At 30.0% G+C, this 22,403-nt stretch overlaps 2 protein-coding genes across 12 annotated transcripts; one reads left to right on the plus strand and one right to left on the minus strand.

Moving 5' to 3' along the window:
- Positions 1-4,951: 4,951 nt before the first annotated feature.
- PDE149 (integral membrane TerC family protein) lies at positions 4,952-10,358 on the minus strand. 11 transcript variants are annotated; one of them, XR_016342297.1, is made up of 16 exons: positions 10,027-10,355; positions 9,838-9,915; positions 9,621-9,718; positions 9,441-9,517; positions 9,193-9,280; positions 8,946-9,026; positions 8,793-8,849; positions 8,550-8,631; positions 8,296-8,345; positions 8,076-8,132; positions 7,901-7,979; positions 7,756-7,814; positions 7,395-7,452; positions 7,184-7,303; positions 5,379-5,473; positions 4,952-5,290 (listed from the first exon to the last, which is right to left on the minus strand). XR_016342297.1 is itself a non-coding variant. In XM_089761076.1 (15 exons), the coding sequence occupies exons 1-14, from the start codon at positions 10,175-10,177 to the stop codon at positions 7,215-7,217; spliced, it is 1,104 nt and encodes a 367-aa protein (XP_089617202.1). In that variant the 5' UTR covers positions 10,178-10,355; the 3' UTR covers positions 4,952-5,290; positions 7,184-7,214. The 11 variants fall into 11 exon arrangements, 6 of the variants coding, with proteins under 6 accessions (XP_089617202.1, XP_022767448.2, XP_022767447.2 ...); XR_016342301.1 differs by lacking the exon at positions 7,395-7,452 and having other exon boundaries at positions 10,027-10,358; XM_089761076.1 differs by lacking the exon at positions 5,379-5,473.
- Positions 10,359-17,113: 6,755 nt separating this feature from the next.
- Positions 17,114-20,555, plus strand: LOC111311890 (protein MODIFIER OF SNC1 11-like). Its single transcript, XM_022911717.2, has 6 exons — positions 17,114-17,609; positions 18,209-18,289; positions 18,381-18,509; positions 18,635-18,695; positions 18,804-18,874; positions 19,036-20,555. The coding sequence occupies exons 1-5, from the start codon at positions 17,254-17,256 to the stop codon at positions 18,840-18,842; spliced, it is 666 nt and encodes a 221-aa protein (XP_022767452.2). The 5' UTR covers positions 17,114-17,253; the 3' UTR covers positions 18,843-18,874; positions 19,036-20,555.
- Positions 20,556-22,403: the final 1,848 nt, after the last annotated feature.

A 22,403-nucleotide genomic window follows, 5' to 3' on the forward strand; every position in this document is an offset into this window, starting at 1 on the left:
ACTGAAGCTGAAAATCAAAACCATGAAAAAAGACTCTCTTCAATATCCATCATCTCAAGTAACAAAATTAAATGATAATAATTCTTCTTCTCTTGATCCAGGATATCATTTACAGCTCAACACCTATCCCATGACAAGTAGAAACACGTTAAAGGTAGGTCTTTACATCTTAATTTTGATCACTCATGTGACATACCTCAAGAACTGATAACTTTGAAGATTGCTCTTACTCATCAGGGTGGTACAAGAAAAAACAAGAAGAACTACAAGCTCTCTCTAAAAATCATACTTGGACTCTTATTTCTCGACAATCTTTAATGAATGTTATTGGTTCTAAATGTGTTTATAATACAAAATTGAATTCAAATGGCAGCTTGGAAAGACCCAAAGCTAGGTTGGTTGCCAATATTTCAACCAACAACCTGGCATTAATTATGTAGATAAATTCACTCCAGTTATTATACCTTAAACAATTTGCATTGTTTTTACTATTACATTAGTAAAATGTTGGTTAATCAAGCAACTCGATATCTAAAATGTATTTTTCATGGCTTTTAAAAAAAAAAAACCTATCTATATAAAGCAACCCTTTTGTTTTCAAGATTTTAAACATTTAAAATATGTATATAGACATAATCGAGCATTATCTGGTCTTAAGTAAGCTCTTTGCACATGGTTTGAAAAGGATTAGCTATTATTTACTACAGCTTTGTTTTCATAATAGCCATAGTGATAATTCTCTATTTATTCTCTAACATGAAGACAATATATTCCTATTATTATATGTGGATGACATTATCTTAACAGAAAGCAAATATGTTATGCTCAATAATTTCATCTCTCAACTCAGTACAAAATTTTCCATGAAGAATTCAGGTAATCTCAATTATTTTCTTGGTATTAAAGTGTTGTAATTTTCATGGGATGTTTTTATCTCAACAAAAATATGCTCATGAACTTCTCTAGCATGTTAAATTGTTTAATTGCAAACCTATAGCCATTCAAATTGTCAATAAGTCTTTAGTTTTATCACATATAGAACCATTATCAAATCATTTGCTTTTTCATAGCTTGGTTGGTGCATTACAAAATTTGACCATTACAATACCTAAGTTATGCTATGTAGTCAACATAATTTATCAAGTTATGCATTCACCTTCTGTTAAACACTTTTAGATTGTAAAAAAGATACTAAGATATGCCAATGGGACTTTAAACCATGGTTTACACATGCTTAAAGATTATAGTTTGGATTTGTATGCTTTTTCTTATGATGATTAGGTAAGTTGTTCAGTAACTCGTTAATCTATCACCGATTATGCAATACTTCTTGGTTCAAATTTGATTATTTTGTGAAGCCTTGAAACAACAAACTATAATTGTAGGATCCAATCTAAAAGCTGAATATAGGGCCATTGCTTCAACAACCATAGAACTTACTTGGCTTATTTGCCTCATACGTGATCTTAGAGTTCCCTTATTTCAGTGTGACACCTCAATCTTATAATGGAATATTTTAAGGATTTGTTATGATATATAAGTTAAAACTTAATCCTAAACTTGTGAGACGTTTTTTATGGGATAAAATTGTGAGACTTTCAAGTCAAAATGGATAATACCTCTAAATTGAGTGCGAGTCTTCACAAATGGTATCAAAGCTAAATTAGGTATGAATCTCTACAACTAGTATCAGAGCAGTCATCAGTTAGATGAGAGCTAAATGTTACGCTGAAAAATCCACCTTAGAATCTTGTTGGAGCTAAGTGCTATATGGTAAAAGCTACCTCTAAAATCCTAACGTCTGATGTGATCTGTAATATGTGTGTACTTTATGTTAGACTTGCCTAATGTTTGATGTGATTCAGTAGATTTATGTGTTTTGTATTGGGATTAATGAAGACGTAAAGCTTTAATATGAGGAGTTTGTAAAACATCAATCTTATATCAAAAGATTCTGTAGATCTATTATGATATATAAATTAAAATTTAATCTCAAATTTGTGAGCGCCTTTTATAAAACAAAACATGGTGGGCCCATATGGCAAAGAAAAGACTAGAGTCATAAGAAACTGAAATAAGAATCTAAATAAATCAAGGTTGAAACTTGCACCCTTATGAAAACTGAACTGACTATATAGTTCTAAATAATCAAATAATATGTGAGCTAAAATTTCAACTATACAAAATAGTAGACAAGTTCATATTGTGAAATAATGTCCTCCCATAAAACCACCTAGAGATTCACAGAAAAACAGTTGACATATGCCCAATTGATGGTGCTACAGGATAAAAGAGATATTTAGTGGAAACATGGTGGGCTCATAACTCATAGGTCCCATTTATGGAGATCCATATCCAACCTACAAAGTATTGTTTACTTTAACTTGAAGGTTTCATGGTTTTGTCCTACATAAGATGCCTCACAAATTCAGGTTTAAACCTTTACATATATATTATAGCAAATACTCCAAGTATCCTAATGTGGGATTAAGGCATTACAAATGGTATCAAAGCGATTACCAGTTGGATGAAAATTAAGTGTTACACCATAGGAGCCACTTCTAAAATCCTACGAAAACTAAGTGTTATACAGTAGGAACCACCTCTAGAATCTCAACATTGAATGTGATTATATGATTTGTGTGTACTTTATGTTAAACTTGCTCAACTTTTGGTGTAATTTAATAAATCTACGTGCTTTATGTTAGGCTTGACATGAGCTTTAACAAAGAAAGTTTGTTACATCTCAATCTTATATGAAAAGATTTTATGGATCTGCTATAATATAAAAGTTGAGACTTAATTCTAAATCTGTGAGACACTTTTTGTGAAAAAAAATTATGAAATCTTTGGATCAAAGTGAATAATATTTCAAAAGTTAGGTGCAAATCTCCACAAATAATATCAAAGCAATCACTAATTGGACGGGAGCTAAGTATTATACCGTAAGAGCCACTTCTAGAATTCTACGAGAGCTATGTGTTACATGATAGGAGCTACCTTTAGAATCTTAACATTTTGTGTGATATTGTGATCTGTGTATGCTTTGTGTTGAGCTTGCCTAACATTTGGTGTGATTCGATAGATTTGTATACTTTGTGTAAAGCTTAATAGGGATGTTAAACCTTAACAGAAGAGTTTGTAATATCTTAATTTTATATCAGAATATTTTAAAAATTTATTATGATATATAAGTTGAGACTTAATTTTAAACTTATGAGATATTTTTTATAAGATAAAACTGTGAGATCTTCGAATCATAATAAATAATATCTCTCAAACAGACTGTAAATCTCCACATCTAACCATCTATTTTATATTATAACAATATCAGTACTTTTTACATGTCTTATAATCCGTTGTTTCACACAAACAAAACACATTGAAATTAATTATCATTTTGTTCATGAAAAAGTTGCTCAAAGGCTTTTTGGTTACTCGTTACGTGCATTCTTCACATCAATTGGTAGATAGATATATTCACCAAAACTCTTTCTAGCAATCACTTTTAGATCTGCATGCCAGATTGGGTGTTTTTTCTCTCTCGCACCTCAACTTACGGAGAGTAACAAAGATTTACATTCCATCTCGAATTCTGTGCAATATATCAGAACAAATCAACTATATAAGTTCTATAATATTAGCAGATCTGTAGCATAATCTTAGCTGTAGTATAAGGTCAACTCCATTAATTGTTTTTCATTTATTGTTTTATTATTGTACATATCAATACAAATACATTAAAGTTGTCCCTAGCAAATTTAAAAGTCAGTTGGATTAATTAAAGCCTAATTGAAACGACATTTGTCATTCAACTAGAGAGTCATTAACATTTTTTTTATTATTTGGATTAAATTAAATATAAAATTTATTAAGTTGATACGTGTATTTAAGATATATTTAAAGCAACATGTGTAGCTTAGGTATTACATTTGATGTTAGAAAAAAAAAATCTATTAATTTATGTTTAAGATGTCTTAGCTGTTAATTCATATTTTATTGTTAAATTTTTTTTTTGAAATATTTATTTGGAAGTTGTATCACAGAGATGATGGAAATTCATGTTGATAATGTTTCATTCCGTTTTTGGACTTGAAAATCCTATTTCGTTCACATCTTTCATTTTTATTTATTAAATTATGAAAATTAGCATAAGACAGATGATATATTTATACCACACATGGAAAATTATTTTTTGGGTTGATTTTACTCAACTTGCTTTTTCTTTTCAGCATGATTAACTTTTCTAATTTATAAGTTTGATTATTTTGTTCTAGGAAAAAAAACGGCTACATTTTAAAAAAAAAACTTTGTTTTTTGTTTCTTTTCTTTTTAAAAGATACAAAAAGAATACAATTTTTAGTTCAGTTTTTAGGATAGATATCATAAATGTTAATCATAAATGTTTCTAAGCAAAGTGCGAACAACCTTCTAATATGTTTATTACAAATATTTTCAACAACACCCTCTGTATAGAGAGAGAGTAAATCCATAAAAATGTTTCCAAACCTATTTATTTAGAACATTCACTGCGGAGCCCGTCAAAAAGAACTTTCTGCATGATTATCTCAGGTAAACAGGGGGAAAAGGGAATAAAATATTAGATAATCCAACAACATTTTTTTTCCAGGAAACGCTTCTGGTAAAATTCAATTACTACCCTTGGATCGGTTACTTTATTCTGCTTATAGGCATCGATCTTGTTCATCTCCTGTAGAGGGATTTATTAGCAAAAATTATGTCGAACAAGAACCTTAAAACTTTGATTTCATACCCTCCTGGAAGCAGATATGGTCTTCCAATGTACCTCAATCAATTTTGCTAGACAAGGCCTCCCAGCTGCTATGTCATACTTAGACACTTCTGCTAAGAGATTTAGAATCTTTTAACAAATGGAATGGAAGCTAAGTCGGTCTGAATCTAAAGAGTATCAAAGATCCTAAACGTTGAGTTGAACAAAACCATGAAATCAATGCAATTTCAGGGAAGGTTTATAAGAATTGTTACAAAACCAACTTATAAGCGTAAAGTGGCCAAGGAAGAATGGTCCATCACCAAATCTCTGAAGAGCATTTCATAATGCAAGTTATAGCAGAATCCTGAAATGTTTTAATAACATTACTTGGTGTGCATAAACATTGGAAATGGAAAGGAAGCTGCTCTCAAGGACACAAATGACTGCAGAGCTTGCATGAGGGAAAAGAGAAGGCCCTTCTAAGTTGCTTTCCACGTATTTAATCAAATCAAGGCTCTCCCCTATGGTTTTGCCGTAGTGTTTCAATGATGGCACCTAAAGATTAAGTCAAGGAAGTAAGTCATAGATCCAATACTAACCCAAAAGCTTACATCATGAACATCAAGCAATTGGCTAAAATAACCTTAGCAGTAAAGTATACTTTCTCCTTCTACCATGGCTTGTTTTGAAGGTCAGCAACTAATTTGACCTTGTCTTGTTTTCACCTCAGACCAATGACTTCGAAAATGAGAAATGTGTATTAGTTGAATAAAATAATAACAGAATATACCTCGCACCGTCCATCAAATAGAATATTAATTAATTGAATAACAGAATATACCTAGCATCGTCCATCAAATAAAGAATCAATTAATTGAATAGTGATTAATTTACCTTGATGAGTTAATTCATTTAGTAATAATTTTTCTCTTTGTATATCTTCCTGGTGGTAGATCTTAAATCCCATTCATAATTCATGTCATCGTTTAAGCCTGATGGCTTTAAAGAGGTCTGAAAGTGAAGTTAGGGTCATTTAAGAACTGATGCTGAAAATTTTGGCTTCACCTTTCTATCTCAAACGATTAGCTATGGATCAAATTTAATACCTCAAACATTTATAAGGTGGCTTCAATTAAAAAATTCCTGCTTTTCTGAAATAAACAAGAGTAAAAGTCATTGTGAGGAAGGTGACATGCTGACCAACTATAACTGTGATCAATAACTAACAAATGCATCCCTGTTCCTTAGCTTTTTGTATGCTGATTTATGGCCAACAGACCTTGCTCGTAGCGCCATATTACAGAGGAAAAAATGCACCTTAATTTTGCATTTCTGATTTGGAAAAATAATCAAATCCATTACTGGCAAATCGAACATATAAAGTATAAACAGTACATATGTTGTCCCCAACTCCATGCTTGCTCAACAAACTCACACAACCAAACTTTTATGAAAACTGATTCAAAACAATTTACCAAGAAATTCTGGTTCAGATCTAACCCCATAAATCGCCACATATAGGAAAAAATGTGAGAAGGAAAGGAAAAGGGAGAAGAAGATGAGAGAGAAAACAGGATAGAATCGTTCTTTCATTTCCCCATTCCATTAACCACAATTAACAATGCAAATCTTGGTAAAATACAAACTTACAGATGTTAATAGACTATGAAACACAGAAAAATAATCTACTTTTATTCTTTTTGAGACATTCAACAACAAAAAACCAAAATTAATGAGAATCAAAGTCACATGGGGCATAACTGTAGTTTGGCCTTACAGGAAACAATCAGTCATTCAATTTCCTTCATGATGAAAATGACAGAACCTGAAAGAAGATTGGCGGTTCTTGATAACCTGATGCTTTGAATTAGGGCATCAACTTCCCAGCAAGAAGGTCTAAAAGGATCATTCACTAAGAGTTTCAAAGAAGCAGATTCTGACTCGAAACAGCTTTTTTAATCTGCAGTGTGATAGCTAATTTAATTCCTCAAGAAGAGCCCAAGTCCCCCTTACAAAAGTAAACTGCTTGAAACAATATGGCTGGCCCATAAATAACATTCCCTGCACTATATCCTATAATTATAGCAAAGACAATCCCAAATCCCAAATCTTGCCATCATATTCAATCTCTACAGTTTTTCAGCTTAAGCCCTTCATAGATACATTTTAATTCCTTAGAGCATTACTGGCAATAACATTCTCCTATAAATGGCAATCTTTTAATTATTTAAGCCCACTAACTTATTCTTATAAAGCTTTTTCTGAAAACATTCATTTCACCTCAAGCCAAGAACAGAAAATGAAGGGCAAGAAAAGAATGGAGGAATAAAACAGCTATAATTAATCTTCATTATTGATGGTTGAAGAGAGGTGAGAAACAAAGAATTAGCAGCAATTTTAGTGCTCGTCTAAACTGAAGAATAAACATACGGAATACAGACTCATCACCTGCTCTTGCACTTAACCTGATTTCAGCTAGTCAGCCCTTCTTTGCTAAACTCAACATCACTCCAGCACTAAGACTTATCGCTACAAAACCAAGTGACGCCTCTGTAGATATATGAAATCCTACATAAATGCAGTTAAAACTTAAATTTGTCTTTTTATTTCTTTTACAAAATAAAAGAGATATTGACTCATACAGATCCAAAGTACAAACCAAAGAAATCCAGAATCATTTTGCACCCAACGAAACCTAGAACAATTGCAATGGAAGGCTGCCAAAAGAAGGGAAAAGAAAAACCAGTATAAAAGTTGTCATTACGAATTTGCACTTCTTAACATACAACAAGAGTCTGTGAGAGAATTACAAATTGTCAACAGAACATTGACATGGACCAATTTGTATGAATTGCAACTTGCATGAATGTATTTCTCAAAGATCCAGATAATCTTTGATTATATATGATGATTCATCACATTCTCTTCAATGTACAACTTATATTTGAAGTTCAACATATTTAATTGCATCAAGTCTAAGGCACGCATAAGGAGGTCAAGTGAAGAGAGTAAAACTTTACCTGTAGGTATTCCAAATCTGACATACCCTCAGCAATGAGTGTGTAGAGTGACCTTAAACCTTAAAGGGACAGCAATTTAGTAAATTAATCCTCCTTTATGAGAAAAAGAGAGAAGTCTATGTTGAGATGACACAAAAAGAATTACCTAACACAGCGAAGAGATTAGATGAAAAAACTATGAAAGGATCCCGTGTAACACCAAAAACAGCCGGTATTGAGTCAACCTAAAGAAAATGAAAAAATAGCTTCATTATCCTCATTGCATCATTAATCAGCAAAGGCCATATGCCAGGCATGGAAGAGGAATCATGAGAACCTACAGCAAATGCTACATCACTGAGCTCAATAACTGCTACCGTGAGAAGCAAAGGAGTGGCCTGCCCAAAATGTTTGACACCTGTTAGAATGACGAATTCATAAAACTCAGTAAAGGAACTTAAACATGTTTCAGAATTAGAAAATTTTGCTAGTTCACACAACATATGATGTGATAAAGTTAGCAACAATAAAGAATGTGAAAACTGTTATAGGATGACTTACTTTCCAAATGCCATCCTGTTTTGTTATAAATCTATTGCCATCATAATTAGCTGCAATGACAAAAGCAAAAGAAATGAAAAAACTTAACCACAAGCATTAACCAATGCAAAAAAATTATATCAAATGATTCAACAAAGCATCAAAGATTGCAGTCTGCACATAAGTAGTCAACATGTAAAAAAAAATATACAAAATAAAATATACGAACTTAGACTGAAAGTAGAAGGCAATTTAACACAAAGGTAGAACATTACATGTGACAGGGATAAATCTTTGGCATGTCTTCACTATGAAGTTCTCAGACAGATCAGTGTCATCTTCCTCGTTGGCAAATAGCTATCACATGGTGATACAAAATTATGAGCCAATAGAATATGAAATCAGTGAAGCAACATAGCACATGCAGAACTGTCATAAATTAGGAAAATAAGATACCACCGCAATATAATAGATAAATAGCAATTTGATTGCCACACAAATAAGTAGAGATACAGCACCTTGAAAGACGAGAATAGGAGTATAGCAGCCAGTAGTAGGTTGACCGCCTCAAACCTCTAACACAGCATAGGAGACTTCATGAGCCCAGACAAGCAGTAAAGTATGGATCATGGGCAAACAGATGCAAACTTAATAAATGAACAATGATCTACCTGAAGGGTGGCTGTTCCAAGTAGTATCAACAACAAACGAAAGATGATTGCACCAGCTATACCATATGAAAGTACCCGATTCTACATTTTGAACATAACAAACTTACAATTACAAGGGGTTAACATGGAATGGCTCATCTTGTGTATGTCTTTTCCAGAGATGTTATGCTAAAACTTGACAGCGTTAGGCTCTATAGTTATATGGAATCATAGCATTGACTGAATCAGATAGATAAATGTATGGCACCTGATACATATGCGGCACTTTGAAGTACTTGAAAATCAGAACAAAAACAAACAAATTGTCTACTGACAAACTTTGCTCCAATATGTACCTGAAAGGAAATAATAACTAAAGCAATAGCAGAAAAGAACCCAAGCTCGAAAGTATAAAATTCATTGAAAAACAGGTAAAAAAAGGCACTGTATGACAAGTCAGATAGATATACTGGAACTGACTAACGGGTTAACTTTCAAAACTCAGATCCTACATACCCAGCAAAATATTCTGATGCTTTGCCGACTCCCTCCTTCAATCCCAAACCAACTCCAAAAGCCACTGCGGCGCACGCCTACACATGGGAATTGATACCCCAGATGTCTTCAATCCTTAGAAGGACTGAACCAATCCGTATTCAACAAAGGATAAATAACAATAATTTTGAGAGAACTAACCCAAAAAGCAACAGTTTTAACAGACGATGCATAAGTTTTATTTTCCAGAAGTTTCTCCTTTGAATCAGCATAAGAATACGAAGCTATCCTCTCCTCTTCTGCAGATTTATCCCATAAATCCATCATTTACTCCAACAACAATGAAATTCGAAACAAAACGAATACTTCCATTTTGGAGATTAATATAAATTCATAACGTTAATAACAAATAAATTACCTGTTAACAAATCATCCTCCTGCTCCATTCCCCTGGAGCGAGCAACTGGGAAACACATTCCACGACGGTTATGGCAAACTGTAAGTTTAATCACAAATTAAAATGGGAAAAGCAAAAACTTAAATCATCACAATTGAGTAGGTTAGTTAAATAATTAACACGTGAAAAATGAGTATGGCGGAGGAAGACCTGACTGGAAAGTGGAGAGACGAGGATGAAAGAACCGGAGTGTGGTCCATCTGGGAGATTGAACCGGAGGCGAGATTGGAGCAACCCTGAGATCAAAATTTAGAGAGATTCGAATACCACCGCCATGGCGGACGGCTGAAGCTAATTCCATGGAAATTTGAGTTCCGAGCTTCGCCGAGGAAGAGTTTAAAAAAAAAAAATAATAACAATACTATGGTGGTAGGAAATTTTTAACGTGTGGGGAAAGGGTTAAGGGAGCGGCCTAAAGAAATCTTATCCACCGAAATTGAATTATTATTGATTTTTTGTTGGTTCCCCACTTCTGGGCTTTGTTTTGTTTTTGTTCGCTGGTTTTTATGGTCAAGAAGTGATGGACTCTGGCTGCGGTCTGACAGTCCACTTCTTATGGTCCAGCTAGAATCGTTATGTTGTGTTGCAAAAACGATGAAAGCTGCTCGAAAACGAAGTCGTTTTTATCTTACTCTTACTCACAATATGAGTTTTTTATTTTGTAATTTATTATATAATTGGATTCTAAAATATAAATATACTCGTCAATGATATATTAAATATTAAATTTTTAGTTAACTATTTATTTTATTTCATATATTAAAAATAAAATTTTTTCCCTTTTAAATGTTTTATTTTTTAATATATTAATTTAAATAAAAATAAAATATGAAAAATTGTCATATCAATTTAAATTATTGCAACAGTAAAAATGTGGAGAGTGTTATTTTTAAGAATGAATAATTTCTTAAAAATAGATATAAAATCAAAACAACTTCTAAATTTATTTTATCATTTTAATTTTATTTTGGTTTTTTACATAAATTCACGAATTGAATCTCAATCAAAATCATCTATAACTATATATTTAAAGTAAACTCTTAAATCACGCTGTTCATTGCAGTATTTACTAAACTAACTTAATTTTATGCCATTTGTCATTTTTTATTGATTGTCTCTTAAGTTTTGTTAGCTGTCAATTGGAGAAAAAAGAAGCTTTCTGAGACTATAAAACTAAAACACATAGGGAGAAAGAAAAAGGAAAGGAAAAAGAAAGAGGGGAAACAAAAAGAAGAGAAAAGGATCTTAGAAAGTAAAAATAAAGAGGATTCCATAAACATCCAAATAAAAGATGAAATGGGGTTGTCATAATTCTTTTTTGGAGATGAATTTGAAGGACTGATAAAGTGGGCATTGAAAGCATAATATCCATGGCCTTACAATCGCATAATTTGCATTCTTTTACTCTTCGACTTAGGGTTCCAAGTTAATATATATATATATTTTTTTTGGTTCGATTTTTTATTCTTTATTTCATTGTTAAATCATAGATCTTGACTTATTTTTTTCAGTTATAACTGATCTTAGACCTGGGCCTTTGTTATTTAAAAATAAAAAAATAAAACACAAGCTTCTGGATCTAAAGGATTCACACCTTAAAAAACTAAAAACAAAGGAAAGGGAAGAAGAAAGAGAAGAGGGATAGCAACAATATGAGTTGGATTGATCCATCGCCTCTCCATCACGTTGCCTGTATCACCATGAACTTTAATGTTTATATTCTTATCACTTTAAACTTATAAGAATTGAAGCTTATTCATTCTTTTTGCATTTTTATTTGTTATAGCATCGACGTTAAATTAAGTAAAGGCCTTTACTTCTATCACTATGAACTTTAATGTTTATATTCTTTTTTATTTATTCATTGTGATTTTAAAAAAGAAGGAAATGTGACAATAGCAAAAACTTTGATCTAATTGATTATATGCTCAATTGCTTATTCGTCATTAATTTTATTGTTTATATATTTAATTGCTTATAGACTTTTATTCTATGCTTAATTGCCTCATTGGAAAATTTTCTTTAAGTTAGAATCAAGATTGGAGGGAAGATTGGTGCACTTTGTTAAACTGTAACTCTAGCCTAATAGATTATGGTTTATTTGTATTAAGATAGAATTATGTATTTTTCTACTATTATATAACTATTTGAGGCACGAGTGTTCTTTGTTTTTCTTATCGTACACTTTGTTGTTGTATAGAAACTTAAAAATATTGAAAAAGATAGTTGATTAATCTATTTGGTTTACATATACCCAAATTGAGGTTGGTAATGTGTTGATATTCCTACATTTGTAGAATGATAGTCTGATCCTTTCTGCCGAAAGCAATGGATCATTGATTGAAATTAAAGAGCTATTTATGTTTGAAAAATTATACTTATTTTTTTGTTTTGTGTAACAGTGTAAGTTTGTTTTGCTGGTTTTCCTAACATAAATTCATCTTTTTTTTGTTTATGTTTGTTCAGGTTTTCAGGTGAGACTTTATTTTCTATTGTTTGGTTTGCATGCATGAATTTCTTTGTATGCATTTGCAAAGAATTAGCTAGAAACAATTGGTATTTGCATGTCGCACATGTATCGTTAACTAATAAAAATAATAGTTTATTGAAAAAAAATGGCCATGTTTCGTTTTTTTAGTGGTTAAGTATCAATTTAAATAAAAAAATTAAAAATATCCAAAAAATGAGATTTATTTTTAAAAAATAAAAAAAAATCATTTCATTCTTTCTTACTATTTTAAATGCAGTTTAACAATAAAAAAAATAAGAAAATAGAAATTCAAAGTTCTGGTATTTTCTGCATAATTATTAAATTTTCAATTACTCAATATTAGTCTATACAAAAAAAAAATATATACCAATCAAATTATAATACCCATGAAATTAAAAAACCCATAGCTTTCTTCTTTTTTTTTTTTGCTGAGCCAAGGTTTTATTCATTTTGAAACTAGATGATTACAATAGCACATTAAGAACTATAGTAGCACATTCCATAATACACCACTTGCAGTACAACCAAACATAACCGGATGATTACAACAAACCCCCAAATACCACTTGCAGTACAGCCAAATACCCAAATCCCAAATCTTAACTAACAAAGTTGGATAGTTTACTCACCACCAGGCCATGAAATTCTCTAATCTGTCAACCCTAGCCTCAGTCTATGCATCTGCCATGCGATTTGCCTCTCTTGGTACTTTGGAAAACTTAACATTCTCCATTGCCTTCAATAGGAACTCAATTTCCATGAAATATGGTGCAGACTCCGAGGTTTTTCCTTATCATTCTTAATCCAACTTAGGACAACCATTGAGTCTGTTTCAACAACTAGACCATTTTTTACACTGCTATCAAATTTTGCAACCACCTTAAAAACCCACCACTAAACCACATAAATTTTTAGTTGTCCAGAAATTTTGAATAAAACATGTATGAAAAAAAAAAAAACTTAAACCAATGATCTAATATCATCCCAATTATAGAGCTTAAGGATCATAAACCCAATTTTAACAAAAAAATAGGCACACTTCATAACCCTCACCCCCTCTTAATTCATTTCTTTGAGACACCTTTTCCATTTCCAACTTATCAATGATAAAATTACGAAAAAGATTCTTCCAAAATTTCAAATTTGGCAAAGATTAAGCATGGACAAGCTTCTAGCAATTCAACAAGATACGGTTTAAAATTTTTAGTTTTTTTGTATTGTGAATAAAGGAGTTACATTTAATGAGAAAAGGTAAATACTAAGAGAGAAGAGTTGAATAGAGAAAAAAAAAAAAGAATAAAAATTGAATGAAGAAGAAAGATATCCTTCTACAAGAATAGAACGATGGGAGGCTTTATAAAGAAACAAGAGTTGAAGGGAGAAAAATCTGAAGTAGTTAGGACAAAAAAAAAAATCTGAAAAGAAAGAAGAAAGAAAAGTTGTTATGTTCTTATAAAACTAACATTTTTACTTTTTTTGTTTTTAATTTTAGGTATAAATCAATATCAAAGCACACTCATAGGAGACACGCACAGATTTTTATTCAAATATATCTTTAATTGTAAATTTTTCCTTATTTGTACAAAATAAATTGTTTAATCTTAAATTAAGTAATGTTTAATCCCAAATTAAGTATTTAGCCAATAAGATTAATCACCTTGGTTTTCTCTGCGGTCACTGACGCCTTTTGCTTTGTTTTTCTGTCTTTATAGTAAGGAAATCCATAGCTCTTCTAACAACTTCAGCAGCAATCTTTTAACTCCCCAAGCTTACTGACAGTGGCATCCTTACTTTCTTTTACCTTTCTAGCAGTATAATCTGTGTACTCTTTTATCTTTTCCACGATAGCATCTTTTCCTTCTTTAGCATTCTCTGTTACATATTCTGTGCTATGTTTCGCCATTTCTGTTGCTTTCTTTGCTTTCTCAACCATCATGTCCTTCGCCTGTTACTTAATACTAAATCCTATTACTCTTTTTTATTGTTAACAAAGACTGGCTGTTTAAGATATTAACAGTTAATATCTTATTTTCTTTTTTTTATTGTTTAGGATTCTTTTTATTCCTAACTTTAGAATACCTTGCTTTTAGTTAATGTCTAGTTTTACTTAAAACCCAAAGTCAAAGTAAAATAATGAAATATTAAGATATTTATGTTCTTATGTTTTTAATTAGTAACTATTTCACACTCGTTTAAAAAATATTTGCTTTTCGTAAAAAAAAAATTACTTACATTTTACACTCATTTAGAAATAACTATTAAATTGAACTGTTGCAATGAGGATTATATCATGTCATCAACTACAAAAGTGAATTTTATGCTTTAAAAACTTCAATTGTAAAGCAATGTTTAGTCCCTTAACCTTATGTATCAACTTGTACAATACAACTTATAATCTTCAAGCAAATTAAAAAAAAAAGTTTGATTTTTTTTTTTTTTAATGTATAAGCATTATATGAAGATTGATCTCATGAGTTTGGTTTCATCTTAATCAAAACCCCATGAATTTCAACAAATCAAATTTAAATTTTAATTATATTTACTTAAAAAAAGGATAAATTTAGATCAATAAAAAAAATCATCTTATCTTATTCTTAATTTTGCACATAATAAACATGTTGATAAATAAAAATCATCATATATTTTTAATTTTTTTAACCTAACATAAAATATGATGCTATTATCTAATTTAATTCTATACTATCATTATCTTACGCCAAATATTCCCTTAAGATGTCCTTGCATGCTAATTTGTTGAACTTTAAATAAAAATGACCTTATATCATCAAACTATGTCAAGTTAAGATAAAATATAAGTTTCATTAATGATAGACAAGGTAATATAAAATTCAAATTTTAATTTAATTAATTCATATAATTATTTTTAAAAAATATATCCAAAATGTTTGAGTTTCAAATGTTAACATTTATAACTCATTTTTTATCTCCAAACTATAATTTATTTTATATTAGAAAATGATAAGATAGTAACTTTATTATTTAATATCATATAAATTTCAATTTTGATTGCAAGTAAATGTGCACTCATTTTGGTAAAAAATTTACATCCAAAAAATTTAAAGTTTAAAATTTAATATTTATAATTCATTTTTTTTATGAATTATATATATGTTTTTTAACATAAAAAGATAAAGTAATAGTTTCATTATTTAATATTATAAAACTTTCAATTTTTAATTACAAGTAATTGTGCTCCTATCAATATAATTACTCTCTTACTCACTTTAAATTATTGAAATATTAAAAGAAAATATTCATATTTGAGTTAAAAAAACTAATGTGATGAATGAATTCTAATAGTAAAAAATTTAATAAAATGCTTGAATTTTAAAAATTTCTAATATGATATTTAAATTATAAATTTAATAATTAATATAATACTTATTTTTAATGTGACTAATTTCAAATGATATCATATAGCAAATAAAAAACTATTTAAATATCACATTAATTAACAAATTTTTAGTTCAGATACTATATGATGGATTTTAAAATTCAAAAATAATTTAATATTTTATTATAGTTTAAAGTAATTCATGGTATTAATCTAAAAAAAAAAAAAGAGCCACTACATGCATCCCATATTTTTTCTCTCTACATCCCTTTTTTTTTTAAATTTTTTTGTAAGTAAAATTATTTAAATATCATTCTTACATGTGTTTTGATAAGTTGTAGTATTTCTCGAAAATATATTTCTAAAAAGTCATAATACTTCTAAAAAATGCATTATTTCCGAGAGTAGAATGATTGAAAGTTTGTGAAAAATTACAAAAAAAAAAGAATTTTGTTAAAATTTTTTGAATTAGTGTAATAAAAAATTACCATTAAAAAATCATAAATTTTAAAATTAATAAAAAATTTATATATAATACTTTGATATTATAAAAAAAAAATAAAATCTTATGAGATCCAAATTAAATTAAAGATAAATAATAATTGTAATTTTTTTATAAATTTAAAATTTATTATTTTTTGATAAATTTTTGTATTGATTATAAAATTTTATAATAACTCTAACTAAATTAATCTTTTTTAAAAAGTCTTTTTATTTACTTATCACGATGAATTTTTTTAATTAACATATTAAATTTTAACAAAAATATGTAATATTTAATAATATTACTTATACAATTTTAAATAATTTAAGCTCTTATATGTTGATAAGATATGATATTTTTTTATCACCCTTTGTGATATTAAGAGTTAAAATATTTAATTAGGACCTTATATTTTTTTTTCTTTTTCTAAGATCAAAATAATAAAAGAAATTTTTTTTATTAATTTTAAATTTTATAATTTTTCTAATAATAATTTTTTTCATTATATTAATTTATAAAAATTTTAACAAAATTTTTTTGTAATTTATAAAAATTTATTAAAATACATTTTCAAAAAGTGTAATAACTTTTTTAAAATGCATTATGAAAAGTTATTACACTTTTCATAAATGTATTTTTAAAAAATTATATTTGAAACACTTGTGAAAAAAATATTTAAGTAATTTTATTTAAAAAATTAAAAAAAAAGGTGTAAAAAGAAAAACGAGATGATTTTCTCATAGTAAAAAATGCCAACAAAACAAGTATAGAAAAGAATTAAAAACAGGGCCGGGTTAGTGCTTTGGCCAACAAAAAAATCAACCCTCAAAAGAATCTTACAAAGAAAAATAAAAAAAACCTCCCAGCGCCTTCATATATGGGCCACCCTCTGGCCTTATTTTCTTTTGCTTTCCTTTCAAAAGCATTCACTAATCTAAAAATATTAGAAGAAAAAAGGAAAAGAAGAAGAGAGAACGCTTCTCACCGCCTTACGCTCTTAAGCCGCGGTTTGTACTCTTCACATAATCCTACCTAGATACCACTCCGATGGCAACCAACACCGAGAAGTCCGTCGCTACCGCAACCTCCATCACCACCACCACTCCAACACCCGTCGCATCCGCCGCCAATTCATCGGCAGAACCAAACCCTAAGAAGACTGTGGCCCCAGCCTCACATTCCACGGATAAGTCAGATCATCCTACCACTGGTACTCTTTCCGTTTCTGAAATATCTGTAAAGGAGAGCGAGGGTTCCAAGACCTCCGGGACTAGTGTGGGCTCGGTCGCTGGAGATAGCGGCGGTCCCGTTAACGATATTCAGAAGAAGATTCGCCGAGCTGAGCGGTTCGGCGTACCGGTCCAGTTGTCTGAGCAAGAGAAGCGTAATACTAGGGCTGAGAGGTAACTTCTTTTCTTTTCCCTTTTTCCTTTGTAAATATTTAGTGTTATAGGTTATTTAGGGTTTTTCTTTGTGGTTTACAATTAGTTGATGGGAATTTGTAAAGACGAGAGAAGAAATTGTTTATTTTATTTTGATTTATTTCTGGAACTATTCTGATGATTTTCTCTAAATGCTAATTTTTTATTCTTAATGTGCTGAGAACCATAGATGATAATGCTCTGAATTCATCTCTCAAGTTTATATTCTCGTTCTATATTGTCTAGAATCTCTTAACAGCTCATAATTTTCAAAATCATTGTGTCTTAATTAATCAATTGATCCGTTAGTTCTCAAGAAATGAGTCTAACCCCTTCATAAATTTACCTAGTTGCCTTACCAAGCATGCCTGCGCGTTTGGCATGGACAGCTTCGCATGATAGTGCGAATCTTACCTTAGATTTATCTTTTATATTATTAGAAGGAAATTCTATGGCTAATTATCAATTTGTACTGGAAGGGTTTTTGTTGATGGCAAAGCTGTAGTTGTGGGTGTTGAACCTCATTTCTTGACTTTTCCTTGTGTTTCTAACTTTTTGGCTGTGGACCAATCATATTGCAGGTTTGGCACTGCACCCAGCTCAAATGGATCAGAAGCATCTAAGCAATCAGAGGAGCTGAAGAGGAAGGCTAGAGCAGAGAGGTTTTTGTTCCTTACTGCCTTTATCCAGTGATAATATGATTGGAGTTGCATTTAGTCAGTTTTTTAGAGTTTTTTTTTTTTGGTTTCTCAGGTTTGGGCTTGCTGTACCCTCTACCGCTACCGATGAGGAGGCAAAAAAGAAAGCTCGTCTTGCCAGATTTGCACCATTTTCCAAATCTGATACAGTGGAAGAAGAAAAGAGAAAAGCAAGGGCAATCAGGTATGTTTCACTGCTAAAGAACTGTTTCATACATGTTAGAGATCTATAAATGCCTTCATATATCTTTATCGAAAACATTTATGTATGTTGAGATCAAAATTTGATTTTTTTTCTGGTCTTTCCAGGTTTTCGAATCCTCCATCAAATTCTTTATCCAAGGTGAATGGCAAGGGAAATATTGAACCAGTAAGGCTTTGATTGGTTGTTTCTCTGGCAGATTTCTTGGATAGGAGAAAACCAACTGTTTTAAATGTGCTGTCTGGGATATTGATCTTTATAAGCCCTTCTTTTCAGGAGGCTCCTATTGCTGGAAAGGCTGGTGGAGGACTTTAAATGGAAATTGCCCATGTAGTATAGCTTGCAAGGTATAATTGGAGATGTACAATGCTAAAATCTTGTGCATATATATATATATATATATATGCACACACACAACTATATACCCAAATATACTTGTTTAAATGGGCCTATTCATATTATTATCAATTACTTATATTTTGCATTATTCTCTTCTTTTCGTTGTCAGGTCTAGTTTTCTAACAGCTTGTGATTCCCTCAACGGCTTCTTTATTATGTTTTCTTTCCAACCTCGGAATTCTTAGATGCTGTACTCCTTCATCCCCAGATGAATTTCCAAAACAGTTAAGGGTTTCTTTGGGCAGTTTGGAAGGTGTTCTTTCTCATTTCAGTTACGGTTATGGTGTCTATTCACATGGTGAGGCCTAGAGGAATCAACAACCACCTGTAGTGTTTACCTATCTCAAATCTTACAGAGAGACTTAGAAATTCTGAAGTAATGGTTAGAAATTTTCAACTTTTCCCCTTGATATAATTGAGAAAGTATGGAGTGGTAAGTAGTTTCCTATTAAAAAAATTAGTTGAATAGGTTCTTTGCAGTGACTAAGTTTGGGCAGCATCTTATACTCTTCCAAGTTGCATAGTATGATCAAGTGTGAGACAGCAGTAGTAATTCATGTTGAGTCTGACATCTATTTCCATGGGTTAAAGTAGCAAACAATACATGCTTCATAGGAATTCTTGGGCTCTTCTTTTTTAGATAGCTTAAAGCAAGAGGAATTTCATTTCTTTTTCTGGTTTTTATACGTTGAAGTTTGTAGGTTTTCTTTTTGGGCAGGGGGGAGTGTTTGTGGTTTGGCGTTGGCTGTAGGACAAATGATAACTTAGATGCCTTTGATCTGAGCTAACATGGATACCTTTGTTTTCTGTATTTAGATTAAAAAATTATTAGTAAGAATGTAGTGTGGGAGTTTGTAAGGGGTCTTATCTTTAGATTGTTTTTATTCGCTCGATCTCTGGCAGTCATCTTGTTAGTTTTGTTACTTTTAAATAGATTTGACATTTTTCCTTTTATTTAAAAAAAAATGGAAATAAAACCATTTGTTAGGCATGTCATGTTTATTCACTTGCTTGTGTGCAGGCTTGCATGCATGCGTTTGCATGTTTGTATGCATATTTATGCTATGTGTAATGATACTAATGGCTCAAATGGCATTAATTTTTAACTTAATTAGTTAGTTCCTATTGCAATGTTGTTGTGGATATGTTACTACTGCTGTTCAGCATTTGATCATGAGGGAAATGTTGAAAATTGGGAATGGTTTTATAATCTGAAGATTTGTATTGGACTTTTCAAAAATGAGATTATGTGATCCAAAAGCTAAAACTTTTTCTGAGTCTCTTACTTAAGAATATCTGATTTTTCTGGTTTGTATTTGAGATGAGTGAACACTGCCCTTCAAGGTGATTGCTAGCTTCGCTTGGTCTCACCGGTTGAATTGGCTGATCTGCAAGGTAATTATACTGGGAGTGAAGGTTGTTTAATGTTTCCTCGGGTTGTTGTTTAGTCATGTAATATTTTTGTTTTTGTTTTTTTTTTTTAATTTCTTTCTTCATCTAAAGTTGAAGTGTTACAACAAATTAACAACACTTAGCTTTTTTGAAATTTGTCGTTTGGTTGGATGTTTTTGTATGGAAGACCGGTTAAACATGATTGGGGGAATCAGAAAATCAAACATTCTCTTTAAACTTCTTGTAATTATCTCTGTTCATATTTTAGTTGAGTTGATTGGTGTTTACTGAAAACAGAAGTTTATTAGGCTTTCTTGGTAGGAAAAGAGGAGAAGACAGAAGGATAGACAGTAAAAGTGGTAAAATTAAAAGTGAAAGTTATTTTCAGTGGATTGTATGATGGTAGGAAGTAGGAAATATGCATAATTGGAATTTGCAAGCGAGGATAGAGATGGTTTCCATGGTTAAGGCCCCATATAGATTCCACTGCTGCAGCGGTTGAGTGTGCGTGGCAAATGCAGGTTGCTTTCGATTGGATGCAATCGGTCAGTACTTAACGTCAGGTGATCACTGGCAAGGTTGCATCCGATTAGATGCAATCGGCCTCGGATGCAACCGGTCAGCACGTTTAACGTCAGTCGATCACTGGCAATTTGGGTTGTAGTGGTCAATCGGTCTTTATATATATATATATATATATATATATATATATATATATATATTGTGTTTTCACCTTTTAACCCTTATTATTTTTATTCTTATTATTTCTTATTTTGATTTTTTTTATTTTTTTAAAAATTTAACCTTTATTTACTCTTATTTTGATTTTGATTTTATTTTTTTACTTCTTTTTTGTTTTTATTATGATTTTTTTTAAAAAATTGTGAAATAGTTTTGTTAATTTAGTATAATTTTATAAATATTAAATAATTTAAAATTTTTATTGCATATAACTTTTAATTCAATGTATTTAATATATAATCTTTTTAATATAATTTATTTTATTGTCACTTTTACTTTTATATTTCATGTTCTAGTATTGATTTTAATTTTATTATTATAGTAATCAATTTTATTTTAATCTCACTTGGGTTAATTTTATCGAATCATAAGTTAGATAATTTTAAAGTGAGGCAAGAAAATATAATTCACTTATTCTCATGTTGCTTTTAAGTGAAAATAAATTTTGATAAATTATCTTCAATTTTTTCTTTTAAAATCCCTATTTTCTCTAGCATGAGAAATTATTATTTTCTCTTTTATTTTGCACTTCTTTTTTAGTTTTCTTTTTTTTATAAATGATGCAAATATATAATTGTACTATCTATTTATATTTTTTTTTTGCAATTTTATCATTTTATAACATTTTTATGTAATTCTAGTTGTCTAGTAATTAAAATAGAATATTTTATTTAATTTCTTTTTTTTTTTTATGTCATATTGGCATGGAAAATATTTATACTTATATTTTTAAAAATTTTCACATTATTATATATATTTTTAAAAAATGTCTCGATGATATAGATTAACAAAAAAGGAAATATGGTTTTTAGTAAAAACCTTTTTTAACTTATAAAAATTTGGAAAAATGTTTAAACTTAATTAAAAAATCAAAGTTTGGTACATCAAATTAAAATGGACAGACAAGATATATTAAATATCATGATCTGGGCTGCTTGGCTAGGAGATCCCTAAGAAGTTTCAGATGAACAATTTGTGGCATCCATTATCCATAGTGCATATTTTGCGACTTTTTTTTTTTTTATCAACACCATTTTCATTTTCTTTTGACTCAAATGATAACACAAATTTTTATAACCACTGATATATTAATATGTATAACAATAAAGATACTTATGACCATTTTCTAGAAAGAAGTTTAGTTATAGTTTTTAAAATTTTTGTAAGTTTAAATATTTTTTTTTATTAAAAACTTGTTTTTTTTTTCTCATATTTATTTTATTTTGTGACAATTTTTATAAATATAAATCCTTTTCATGTCAACATAAAAATTAAAAAAAAAAAGAAAAAAACGAAAGTTTGAATGAAATATTCTATTTTCAAGTGACTAGAATTGTATAAAAA

This window comes from Durio zibethinus, chromosome 1 (assembly GCF_047325235.1).
Source record: "Durio zibethinus cultivar Kanyao isolate XHJ-2024 chromosome 1, ASM4732523v1, whole genome shotgun sequence".
Classification (NCBI taxonomy): domain Eukaryota; kingdom Viridiplantae; phylum Streptophyta; class Magnoliopsida; order Malvales; family Malvaceae; genus Durio; species Durio zibethinus.

Bases quoted from the DNA above. Each gene is read 5' to 3' on its own strand.
- PDE149 (XM_089761076.1), bottom strand. From the start codon at position 10,177: ATGGAATTAGCTTCAGCCGTCCGCCATGGCGGTGGTATTCGAATCTCT. The intron at 8,632-8,792 runs GTGCTGTATCTC...ACCATGTGATAG, and splicing joins TCCTATTCTCGTCTTTCAAG to CTATTTGCCAACGAGGAAGA. The intron at 8,346-8,549 runs GTAATGTTCTAC...TTGTCATTGCAG, and splicing joins AAGATTTATCCCTGTCACAT to CTAATTATGATGGCAATAGA.
- LOC111311890 (XM_022911717.2), top strand. From the start codon at position 17,254: ATGGCAACCAACACCGAGAAGTCCGTCGCTACCGCAACCTCCATCACC. The intron at 18,290-18,380 runs GTTTTTGTTCCT...TTGGTTTCTCAG, and splicing joins AGGAAGGCTAGAGCAGAGAG to GTTTGGGCTTGCTGTACCCT. The intron at 18,696-18,803 runs GTAAGGCTTTGA...CCTTCTTTTCAG, and splicing joins GCAAGGGAAATATTGAACCA to GAGGCTCCTATTGCTGGAAA.